We start from the raw sequence: 12,827 nt of genomic DNA, 5'->3' as shown, positions 1-12,827 counted from the left end.
AAGTTCTTAATAAAATCAAATGGTGAATTCTGGAAGATCAGAAAAGCAGAAAAAGCCACAGCCACCTCACCTTGCCAGTTCCTCAGCTGATCCTCTTTCCTCAGACTGGAAGTCTCTGAGTCCTCATCCAGAATGAATCTCAGCTGAGCTGCTGCTAAAAGCTGAAAAGCTTAACCAGCTCTAGTTCCTGGTCCTCATGCCTTATATACCTTTCTGCTTTCTGCCATCACTTCCTGGGATTAAAGGTGTGAGTCCCCATGCTTGGCTGTATCCTTGAACACAGAGATCCAGGTAGATCTCTACCTCTGGAATGCTAGGATTAAAGGTGTGTGCTGCCACTGCCTAACCTCTATGTTTAATATTGTGGCTGTTCTGTTCTCTGACCCCAGATAAGTTTATCAGCGTGCACAATATTTCGGGGAACACAGTACCACCACTCTCAAGCCTGTAATCTGAGCCAATGTGTTTGCCCCAACTTCTTACAATGTTATTGTTCATTCTACTGAATTCATGATGCTGTAATTTGAGAATGCAGAAAGCACAATGACATTAAGTGTCAAATGGTGTCTGAAGCACCTAACTGTGTTCATGGTACCCACATGTTGTGGAATATTATTTTAAGATGTGTTACCTTTGCTTATGCTGTGGAACATTTGTTTAAATGATGCAAAGATGTGTTGCATTCTTTTATGTTGCATGTGTTTAACTCTGTGAAGCTGTGTTACTGTGCCTGTCTAAAACACCTGATTGGTCTAATAAAGAGCTGAATTGCCAATAGTAAGGCAGTAGAAAGGATAGGTGAGACTGGCAGGCAGAGAGAATAAACAGAAGGAGAAAAAGAGAGAAGCAAGATTGAGGAGCAAAAGAACTCAGAGAGGAGGATACTAAGGGCCAGCCACACAGCCACACAGCCAACCATGGAGTAAGAGTGAAAGTAAGATACACAGAAGTAAGAAAAGGAAAAAACCCAGAGGTAAAAGGTAGATGGTAAAAAGATAATTCAAATTAAGGAACACTGACTAGAAATAAGCCAAGCTAAGGCCAGGCATTTATAAGTAAGAATAAGTCTCCGTGTGGATTTATTTGGGAGCCAGGTGGTGGGTTCCCAAAGAGCCAAAGAGTAAAGAGTAAAAATAACCAACACCACCCACATACAGAAGGCAAACACACAGGGGCATTGCACCAATGAAAGCAGCATCATGCAGTATCTCTCCCACAGGGACTCGGCAGGTTCCTCCTCAAGGTCATAAAATCAGCGAGCAAATGCTGGGGAAAAGGAGACTCTTCCATAGTGCAGCTGCCTGTAAACTGCACAGGCAGCTCCCGCAATCCGGCCTTCAGGAGTCATCACTGTGCTGAGATATGCTTCCTGAGTGGCACAGTTCCTGTAAGGAACCCCTCACCCAGGTTCCTGCAAGAACCCCTGATAAACCACTGCTTCATTAAACCAGGATTAGATGGGGTGCTTTTTAGACTCCCCAAGAAATGCCACTCAACAGGTAATAGGTCAGATCTCTTTGCTGCAGAACTTCTCAGTTCAGTGGCCTAATGTACTCGTGAAGTTCCAAGAACACACATAGTATTCAGTCTTTTCAAATCTTACTGAAGCTCAGAACCTGTGGCTTCCTGAGCATCTAAGGGGCTTTTTTTTTTTTTCTGCAAAGGCCAATGGAAAACATTAGTGTATGTGTTAGCCCTCATTCCTAAATCTGTGTATGCTTATGTAGAATTCTATCCCTGGGCACAGTTCAGTGAAATCGTAGTGAGGGCCCTGGAAAGACAGAGGCACACAGGACTTCCTATTTACCAGCTCAAGGCTATGTAAAGGAGAATACACAATGACTACAGCCTGAAGCATAATGTAGGTCGTTTACGGTGGACAAAAGAAGTGCTACAGGGTAAAGTCATAACTCAATAGAGAAAGAGAAAGGTAGCAGAGAAGAGAGATTGTGGGAAAGGCCTGCAGGACAGATTTCAAAGTACAAGTTTGGGACAAGTGACCTTAGCCAGAGGGAATAACTCAAAGGTAAGCCGACAGCTGGGAGGGAGTGTTTGAGGGACAAGAAGTGGTGCTGCCCGCTGTTCACCAGCGCTCCTCAGAGGAGGAAGACGCTTCTTCAGTCACAGGGCCACAAGCTAATGACCTGCCACTGTCCACCCTGGCTACCTTGCCAGCCAGCTCCGGCTGCATGTTCCAAACATCCACCGATGCTTCTCACTGCATCTCCTCAGTCTACTCTGCAGGGTGCCGTTGTGGAATGAGGGGCTAGCCACAGACTGACCACACTCCACTCCAGCAACACTGCATCTTTCCCTGTACAGCACCGTAGGGCACAGCATGAGAAGGAACCAGACCCTTGGACAATAAAGAACAACTACAGAGAGCTGCTGTGAGTACCATCTTCAAAGAGGGGAAGACTCGGAGTCAGGATGCTGGTCTTGAACAAAGGGCATGGCTGAAGAAGCCTGATTCGGGGACCTCTTGTCTCCTCCTTCCCTGAGACTCTCACCTTAGCCCTCCTCCCACAGCCTTCTGATATCCAGATCGCCACTGCACGCTTGTTCTTTCTTCATTACTTACGCAGTGGCTTTCGAAACTGACCTTAAAGCAGAAGCTTGTTGTGTAAAACATGAGAAATCCAGACTCACAATAAAGAGAGCTGAAGTGACTCCTTAGAATTCAGTGTTCTGTCCAGATGGTCAAGCCTACCTCCAGATATGACCAGATAGGGCAGGATTGAAGTTGGCCTTGGAGTAATCAAGTAAATGGCATTTAAGTTTAAGACTTTAAAAAATATATTTCTGGGCCTGCAAAGATGACTTGGAGGTTAAGAGCACTGGCTGCTCTTCTAGAGAACCCAGGTTCAAGTTCCAGACCCCACATGACAGTTCACAACTGTCTGTAACTCCAGTCCCAGGTGATCTGATGGCCTCGGTGGGCACCAGGCATGCACACTGTACACAGACTTACATGCAGACCAAACACACATACACATAAAATACATTTTTTTAATTCTAACTTTTCGACAGTTCTACACATGGATATTGTGCATTTTGATCACTTTTACATCTGCTCTCAGCCTTTCACGCCCCTTCCTCCTCCTGCTAAGCCCCTTCCTGCTTTCCTGTCTTTCTTGGTTTCGTTTGTTTATTTTTGTGACCCACTGAGTTTAACTGGGGTCACTTGCCTGAACACAAGTGGGAGTTTTTAGTGGAGCATGGGCTTGTACTTAAGACTTGTAATGCCTGTTTGCAGACTCCTGGCTGAGGTGGTCATGACTGCTTAGACTGTGGAAGCTTCTTCTTCCAGAGTGTCTTTAAGGATCAGCCCATCTTTTCTTTCTTTTGTTATTTCTTAGAAAATTGAGGCCCAGAAAGGCAGAAGAATTTTCCCAAAGTCACATAACTTGGTCACAAAGCCAGCACTCATAAAGCCAGAACTCTTAACCATGAGTGGCCTCTTCACATGACTGCTAGAGTCAAAAGCTTTAATACAAACCCTAGGCTCCTGTGTGACCCTCAATATACAACAACTGCTGTTCACCAGCGCTCCTCAGAGGAAGAAGATGCTTCTTTAGTCACAGGGCCACAAGCTAATGACCTGCCACTGTCCACCCTGGCTACCTTGCCAGCCAGCTCCGGCTGCATGTATTATGCATTATGTAGGCTGCTTCTGAGATCTGGGCATCCTAACTCTGAATAAAGATGAACAAGGAGACCAGAAAGGTGCTTTTGCGGAGCAAGTCCTCCACTGCAACGTTGGTCACTGTGCTTTTTACCTGTGATCTCCTCAAAGACAGCATGGAATCCATCGAAGTTCTTGGAGCCATCAGAGCGGAAAAGGACATGGAGGGAAGAACCCGTGCTCCTGATGGGAGCTGGCCGCTCGTTGCCACAGAAACGCTTGATGATGGGGCTGTCACTGTTATCCCCATCGCGAACCTCAACGTAGTCGTACTGGCACATGTAGTCAAACTCCAGGCTCAGCATGCCAAACCTGCGTGGGGGAAGAGTGACAGAAGGAGCAGGTGGGCCCAGGTCTGTCCTGAGACCCTGCGGGTGAACTCAAGATCAGATGACTTCATGGAGATAAACTTTAATATAGAAAACAGATAATAAAGAACGGGACTCGGGACAGGTGCAGAATAAACCATATAAGAGTAGGGGGGGGGGGAAAGTTGGAGGGGAAAAGGCTGCTGTCAGGTTACTAAGACATCTCCAAAAGCCTGATATCTGAGCCAAGATTTAAGTAATGCAATGGAGTCAGACTTGAGAAGGTCATGGGTAAGAGTGGTCTAGGGAGGAGAATGTGTAAGTGCAGAAGTCCTAGTGACTGTAATGAGTGTGGCATGTATGAGGACCTGAAAGAAAGTCAAAGTTACTGCAAGGCTGTGAATAAAGAGAGAGTCAGTGAGAGCTAGACTGTGAATAAAGGGAGGGTCAGTGAGAGCTAGGCTGTGAATAAAGAGAGAGTCAGTGAGAGCTAGACTGTGAGGGAGGGTCAGTGAGAGCTAGGCTGTGAATAAGGGAGGGTCAGTGAGAGCTAGGCTGTGAGGGAGGGTCAGTGAGAGCTAGGCTGTGGATAAAGGGAGGGTCAGTGAGAGCTAGGCTGTGAGGGAGGGTCAGTGAGAGCTAGGCTGTGAGGGAGGGTCAGTGAGAGCTAGGCTGTGAATAAGGGAGGGTCAGTGAGAGCTAGGCTGTGAATAAAGGGAGGGTCAGTGGGAGCTAGGCTGTGAGGGAGGGTCAGTGAGAGCTAGGCTGTGAATAAGGGAGGGTCAGTGGGAGCTAGGCTGTGAATAAGGGAGGGTCAGTGGGAGCTAGGCTGTGAATAAAGGGAGGGTCAGTGAGAGCTAGGCTGTGAATAAAGGGAGGACATGCTATCAGTGAGGGAGGGACATGAGAGCTAAGGCCAACAAGGAGAGCCAGAGTGTCATCCTGCATTCTGGGGAGTTCAGATTTCACTATAAGTCCAGTAGGCAGCCATTGATTGGCAGGTTTCAACAATGGGCTGATGGTTGGATTTCCACTGCACAAAGATCAGTCTAAAGTGGTCAAAGTGGAAGCAGAGAGATGTGGCCAGATCCAGGACCTGTCTCGGGGAGGATGGGTGATCCTTACACTAAACGGGTAAAAAGGGATGTAGATGGCTTTGAGATTATTTTACAGGCGAGAAGACAGATTTGCATAACAGCATGGATGTGATTAGTGCTGCAAAAGGAGCACTGGGGATGACCATTGAGCTTTGGGCAACACATTCTACGTGTGCCTCCCAATGTTCCCACCATTTTAGCTGTCCCTGGCCAGGAAGCCCGTATCTAAATAAGTGGAATGAAATCCCGTGTTTCTGTGCTTCTCTGGGACTCTTGAATAGCTGACATGTTTCTTCCATTTTATTTTAGGAGAGGTTTATTTTTGTGCCCTGAGTCTTGGAGACACTCTCAGAGACTCAAAAAAAAACCATTTGTCTTGGTCCCTGAACTGCTGAAATATTAACTTGTAATATTTAACACCACAGATGCAGACCAGAGTCCATTAAGCAGGAAGACGATGGCCCTTCACTGGCTCCTTGGATCAGAAAATCCAACCATCAAGTCTCGTTCCCAAGCCCAGGTCCTCAGGTTGTGGGGGCACCAGAAATCAAGTCTGGTTTGGCACAGCAGGATTTAGGAAGGGGTCTAGTTTGCTTCTCCCTGTCAGTTTTGGCGACATGTTACCCCTTTTGAAGGGCAGGAAGCCATTTAAGGAGCCAGATGGCACATGGCAACATTGGCATGAATTGGTTCACTCAGAAAATACTTACTGAAAGCTTGTAACCCAGAGAACCAGGGGTTTTAATCACCTCCCCCTCACCGCTAGTTAGAGAAGAACAATAGCCCCGGAAATCTTGTGAGTGATGGAATCATTCCATCCTGCTGGAAAGGAAGAGGAGCCGTGCTTTGAGGAGGTGAGACTACGCTGGAGGGAAGAACGGTGTCAGTGTTTCATCCCTGGCCACCCAGACACAGGACCCTCCATCCCATCTCAGTTTCCTTATACGCTCTTACTCCTACCTCAGCTGGATGATAAACCCAGGTCTGGCGTGAATGGTCCACTCACAGTGCGCATTTAAGGGGTAGCTCTCCAGCAGAATCTGACCCTTTGAGGCTCGAAGAACCTGGCCACACCCTGAGAAGAGAAGAAAAGATGGAGACACGGACAACAGGGTCAAGAGAAGAGATACGGGAGAGATTCCGACAGGGCCTTTTGCTTCAGTCACATCCCCAAGAACCAAATGAAAGCGGAAAAGGAAGAAGGGTGTAAATAATTCTTAATCTAGGGAATTTGCATAACTTAGTTCCTTTATTCTGCCCAGTCATGTGGGACAGAGTGGGACTATCTCAGTTTTCCAGTCTTGTTCCTGAGAGACCAGTGCCTGATGTAAAGTCCACGACATCTGTCATCTGCCTCTCTGTGACTTCATTCCCTCTCCTGCTGCCTCCTGCAGAAGGCTGGGACTCTCCAGCATCACTCTTCTCCCTCCTTCCCACCCGCTTAGACAATGGATGTGTTCATCTGTTCTGTGACCAGTTGTGAGATTTGTTCTGTGACAAACTGATAAATGCTTCCTTAACCCATGACGCTGGAAAAGACGAATGATCTTCCATGAGGTGAGCTAGATTAATGGTTATCGCTTTTTCTCTTACCCCCATGTCCTCCTGTTCAAGCTTTTATTAGGTCTGTCCACTAAAAATGCAAACCATGGATACAAGACAATTTCTTCGCTGAAGAGCCAGAAGCATTCCAATCCCTGCTTCGCTGGTCCCATAAACTGTGTCCAAAGACACCCCTAACAGAGAAGTTCTTTGAATTGTATGTTTATCCATGGCAATGTACACTCTATTTTTGTAAAAGGGTTTGTAGTAAACATCTTCAGGTGATTTATTTGAAAAAAAATTCACTTGAGTAATATAAATAAATGGTTTTCTTTACCTGACCTTGGCGAATTGTGACCCAAAGAGCCAAACGGAGTCTATTCTCTGTTGCTGTAAATGAAGGTTCACTGGGCTGAGTGTGGCGATGCACATCTATAATCCCAACACCCAAGGAGGCTGAGGCAGGAAGATTGTAAGTTTAAGGATAGCCCAGGTTACAGAGCAAGACATTATTAAATAACAATAACAACCAAGTTTACTTGCTCACAGCAGTGCCCATCCACTGGGATACTGTCTTTGGCTCTTCAGCCCAATAGTAGCAGAGTTGAGAAGTCACAGAGACAGTTGGATCTCAGCAAATGAAAATATTTACCATCTAGACCATCCTAAGGGAAACTGATCTACTCTGGTTCTATACAGAAATTGAGGTATCATAAATTCTAGATATACAGTAGTTCCATTCCAGAGCCAGTCCTCAGAAAAGCTAATCTCAAAGCTAATAAGAAAAATAGTAGTATCAGTGGGTGTTCGTCCATGGCAAAATGATAGTAGAAGCACGGGTATGGTCTTAGGGAAAGAGCATGAGACCCAAGACTTTTGTGACTGCCTAAGATGTCTAGTCTGTCTCTTCACTGAGATGTGTGGCTGCTGCCCTGCTCCACCATGAGAATGTCATTTGCTGCTGTCCACTGTGGACCCCTGCGACAGTCCAGCCTCCTCTAAGCTGTCCTGCATATGTCCTTAACACCCAGCATTCTATTCTCCACAGGGACCCCAGACCTGTCCTTATTTATCTTAAATGAATAAATAAATCAGATAGTATCACTCTCGATTTAAGCTTGCCGAAGTTCACCCCATGGGAGCACCTTCCCATGTGTTAGATAGTTATTTCCTCTGCATTGAAACATTCCTTCCAGAAAGAAGAGGAGGCTGGTAAGACTAATGAAGTAAAAAAGCTTGTAAGATGCAAGAAGTTAATGAAACCTATAAGGCTGAGGATGCTCCAGAAACTTACAAGGTTCACAAGGCCCCTCCTCAATGATTTAAAAGTAGTAACAATTGCTGGGGAGAGGAGACGCTGGTGGGCTAAGCAGTCTGTAATGTGTGCATTGCATGGTCGCCTAAAGGAAATTTATTTGTTTGTTTGTTTATTGTGATGTAGCTGTCTTTGAACCTTCCATGCGCCTATCAGTAACTCCACACATGAACTCCTCCTGTAAATAACCCAGGTAAACTCAGTGATTCACCATGCTAGACATCAGTGTCCTATCTAGAGTGGACAGACATTCCTTCACATCTCCCCAGGGAAAGTCACATAACACAGTGACATTCACAGCCTTGCCTTGTTGACCATGTGACATCGCCTCTTAATCCCCTTCTGCCTGCCCACTCTGCTCCAACCACAGCAGCCTTCCTTCCTAACACTAGGCCTTCAACTGGCTCCTCCTTCAACCTAGGAAGTTCATCCTCTTCCTGTCTCAGATAACTAACCTCAGGGGCCACTTACTCAAAGACCCTTCCTCAAGCATCCATGGAAATGTCCACCCCCACTCTACAGTCTAACTTTATCATGTTTCGTCTTCTTTATAACACCACACACACACACACACACACACACACACACACACAGAGTTGAAATCATTTGACTTTACTTCCTTACCTACTTTGGTAGAGCTGGGCCCTTAGCTAGCTTGTACAGTTAGACTAGTACCTGGAATGTATGTCAAATGAAGGAAGGAGGGAAAGAAGGATAACCCTCATCATCAATCTGGGGGAAAGAACATTCATCTTCCCACTGCCTGGATGCTGAACACTGAGAATAAGAACGTGATGCTCCTGAGCTCAGACGACCAACAGAAGACCCTGCAAGTCTCTGAGCGCCATTACGTTAGGACAGAAATTTCAAAGTCTAACTGTCCTCTGAGGCTCAGCTTCAAGCTCACTTGCTGTGCAGCTTTACACAAGTTACTTCACCTCTCTAAACCTCAGTCAACCTCAGTCAGATGTGAGTAAAGCAGCACTTAGGTCCTACGGTTTGTGAGGCTTCAGACAGATTGTGTGTGGAAGTGGTAAGAGAAAAATCAGTGAAAATCAGCTGTTGCTACTGGGGGGCCGAGCAGGGATCTGAATGTGTAGATCTGCCGAATTCAGGTAGTGGGTCTTGGATGATACATTGTACTGCCTCAGGGACGTTCTGATCTAACCCTCTTCCGCTGCATTAGGAAGCAACAAGAGCTTCCCTCCTCTTTGAGCACACAGCCTTTAGTGAAGTGTCCCCCCCACCGGAAGCACACAATCTTTCTTCCCGCACACCTCACTCTTTTTCTCGCCCACATCTGCCCATCTGCTGCAAGGCTGAGGAAGTGCTACGTGCTACACTGGGTGTGAGAGACAGAAAAAGAAGCCTTCCTGCACAGCCTCAGCCCTCCAGAGCCTGGCAGCTTCCCAGCCTGCAAGGTGTTAAATCCCAGCTCCCCCTACAAAACTCCTGCTGGGAGCCCCAAGTTAGAAGCAGCTTGAAGGCTGCCAGCCTACTTCCGGTTTCTTCCTCCCAGTGGAAGCTGAAATCAGACAGCCTGTCTGTGGGCCCCTCCTCATTCCGGTCTCCTTGGCGAAGGCAGGACAGCTCCAGGGTTTCATGCAGCCTCTGGAGGGCTTGGAGCCCCCAGCCCCACCCAGGGAAGGCTGGACCATTTATGCCTGCCTGCCTTAGAGCTGTCCTCCAGAGGTAGCCCAAACTGTAAAGCATATGGAGGGGCTGAGCTCTTCCTGGTGTGGTTCCCTCTCACTCTGAAGGGGAGGGAATCTTTGGCTCCAAGAGGAGGAACAACTTCCAGCCAACCAAAGACAAAGAGGCCACTTTCTGGAAATGTGCTTGGAGAGGGGGCACTGAGCAGAAAGGAAGAGAAGGGACCCCACTTCCTCCCACATTAGGGGCTCCCTCTTCTACCACTCCTCTGGAGTTGGATGATCTGGGTGCAGAGACAAACTAACACACCTCTCTGTCCAGGACAGAACAGTGAATCCAGCCAGAGTCCCTGCCAAGGAAGTGCCACAGGCCAACCAGGCAGGTGGTCCGCAGTTAGAAGGGCAGAGCGGGCTCAGGGCCCAGGAGACATGAGTGGGTTCCCTAATGATGTCTTACTGCACACAAGCGTGTGTGTGTGTGTGTGTGTGTGTGTGTGTGTGTGTGTGTGTGTCCAGACCATCCCCAAGGCTTCCAAACGCTGGATTCACCCCTCTTCTTGCCCAAGGTTACAGCTCAACATGGATGGGATAGGTGGACAGACCTGCTTCTGTTTTACAGAATCGAAAAGATGTCTTCCGCAGTTTCCAAACTAGTAAGAGAACAGGAAGGTTCCCCACAGAAAGGAACACCTCCAACATTCACAAAAGTCTCATCATCTCCAGCACTAGGTGTGGGGAGTGAGGGGCAAGAGAGACACAACACACTTCTGAGAAGCAGCTTCTTTTGTTTTTCTTTACTCTTCCCTGATAGGGCCTTGGAGAAAAGGTCCAGACAGCAAGGCATTGGTGCTGTCTCTTCTCTTTCAAAGATAAGGCAAGAGGTGGGACTCAGTCCGTGAAAACAGCTTGGGTTTGAACCCTAGAAGAGTTCCCTATTGTCTGAGCCAGTGCTTCTCATTTGGAGGTGAATGATAATAGTACCTGTCATCGTGGCTTTTCTTATTTCCTTGTTTGATCGAATGTGATTTTTTTTTTTTTTTTGAGACAGGGTCTCACATCATCCATGCTAGTGTTGAATTCGTTAGCTGAGGTCGAGGCTGACCTTGAACTTTTGATCCTTCTCTTTCCACCTGCCAAGTGAGAGCGTTCCACAGGTACATCTCAACGCCTATTTTATGTATTGCTGGGGATCAAACCTAGGTCCACTCGTACTGGGCTGGTCCTCTACCAGCTGAGCTCTAACTCTAGCCCTGGTTTTCAATACAGTAACTGATCCCTAAAAACACTCTGTAAATAGCAATCACTTTATTCTTTCTATTAAGTCCTGTCTGGATTAGAGACACTATCTTAGCCTAAGATTTCCAGAGAGAGCTCAGGTTCCGCTTTGTACCCTAGATCTCATGAGAGTCACATGGTGATAATGGTTAAAACCCAGCGGACACACAGCTGGCAGAGCTGAGGCCCTAATGGTGGCATGTTAGCCTGCCAGTGCACTAGGCCAGGGTCAGAAAGGAAGCCGAAACCTTGTGTGTGACTCCAGTCATCTTACCATCGCCATTCAGGTCCTCAGACAGACCCTGGGAACGCCGACCTCAGCTGCCCCAGTTCTACGGGGTGGTTCAGTGGAGAAGACGGGGGACAGGCTCTGGTGCCAAGCTTCCGGATTCCTGTCTCGGCCCAGGTGCTCACAGCTATGTGACAACACCCCCTCTCCTCCATCCCTTCCCTGACCTGGGTGCGTTAGTGTCTGTTCTATCAAACAGCTCTGACGAGGCCGCAGGAAAGGCTAAATGAGGCTGGGCAGGAAAGTATTAGAACAATGCCCAGTTCACAGCAAGTGCCAAGCAAAGGCTTTGCTTTGATAGGGACTCTTGTCCTCATCAGGAACTCTAGGGGTCCTGGAGTGACTTTCCAAGCTGTGATTTGGCCTGAAACTCCACTCAGCCTGGCCCTTTATGAAGACTGCTGATTGAATTTTCTTTTGTACTTAATAGTATAGTTGTGCGAGAGCAGGGCCATTGTCTTGTTCACCTCTTTGTGAGTATCAAGCTGGTGCCCAATGAATTGTTAATCAAATGGGTGACCATACCCAATAGTTCAACAACTCCCTGCCCAATCAAAGCATTTCAAAGCCCCTTCTCCCTAGACTGCATGTGTTACACCTTCGGTTAAAAATGACTGTTTAGCATCAAAAATATGTAGCATTATGAGGCGGGAGGTATTTTCTCCCCAAGCTGTCTAGATCTTTTCACAAAAATGCACATTAAGTCACCTTGCCAATCCGGCCTGAAAGACAGGCCCTGGAGGAGCGTGGAAAAGGAAACTCCACTAATTGTATTCAGTCCCATCACTCTCCTTTGCTCCTCTCTCATCACCTCCCCCCCATCCACTTCTTCTTGCATGTGTAAAAATATCACAATACAAACCAGTGTTTTATACAATTAAAATACACTAATTAAAAGATGACATTGGGGACTTGGTGTGTCTTGTCTCTGGGTGTCGTTTGTCTGACTTTTGTTGGTCTACCTCTAATTCTCTGCTTCTACCTCCTCCTTGGTTCCCTTCAGCTGATGCTTGTTGTTCTTTATTTCAAATACTGTATTGATAATTCTTGGATGCTCACTTTGTTCTTGCATTTTTCTAAATCTCACCTGATATTTCTCATATATTAGTCCATAAGAGACATATTTTCCTATAGATCCTTTAATATGATTATTTTAAAGTTATTCAAAGCTCTAATCTGAAAGTTCCACTATTTGATCATCTAGAAACTTTTTTATTTTGCTAATTGTTCTCTTTACTGCAGTTCTTTCTTTCTTTCTTATTTCACAACAGGAAGCAGCACATCACTTCTTTTGACGAGGAATGCGCTCTCCTCTATCAGGCATGTGGGATAAAGATTGGTCAGTTTGACTCAGTCAGATCAGGAGTTAGTAACTGGGACATGCTAACTAGAATTGGGACATTCTATGGCTAGAGCCCCACCAGAAGCGATTTGAAACCCAAGCACCAGGAGCCCTATACAATCTTTGATTCTTCCAGTCCTTCTCCTTCCAACTTCCACCACTTTGCAGAATGCAAGATGAAGACCCTGTGGGATTCTGAGGCTATGAGGCCCTGAGACCAGGTTTATGACTCTGTAATGACACCCCCTGTAGAGATCAGCTGTCTAGCCTTACTTTACCTTATTTCAGCTTCTGCTCCAACAGGCTGGCTCATAGGATCACC

General features: G+C 46.8%; 1 protein-coding gene across 1 annotated transcript in view; it reads right to left on the bottom strand.

Annotated features, from left to right (window-relative positions):
• Positions 1-12,827, bottom strand: part of Pamr1 (peptidase domain containing associated with muscle regeneration 1) — a 97,763-nt gene that overhangs the window by 37,264 nt on the left and 47,672 nt on the right. Inside the window, exons 4-5 of the mRNA XM_059261006.1 lie at positions 6,051-6,165; positions 3,780-3,997 (exon numbers count right to left, since the gene is read on the bottom strand). Of these exons, the coding sequence (XP_059116989.1) occupies positions 3,780-3,997; positions 6,051-6,165 (333 nt within the window). The remainder of the gene's footprint in view (positions 1-3,779; positions 3,998-6,050; positions 6,166-12,827) is intronic.

The sequence above is a fragment of the Peromyscus eremicus genome, chromosome 4 (assembly GCF_949786415.1).
Source record: "Peromyscus eremicus chromosome 4, PerEre_H2_v1, whole genome shotgun sequence".
NCBI lineage: Eukaryota > Metazoa > Chordata > Mammalia > Rodentia > Cricetidae > Peromyscus > Peromyscus eremicus.
This window is presented reverse-complemented; position numbering and strand designations above follow the sequence as displayed.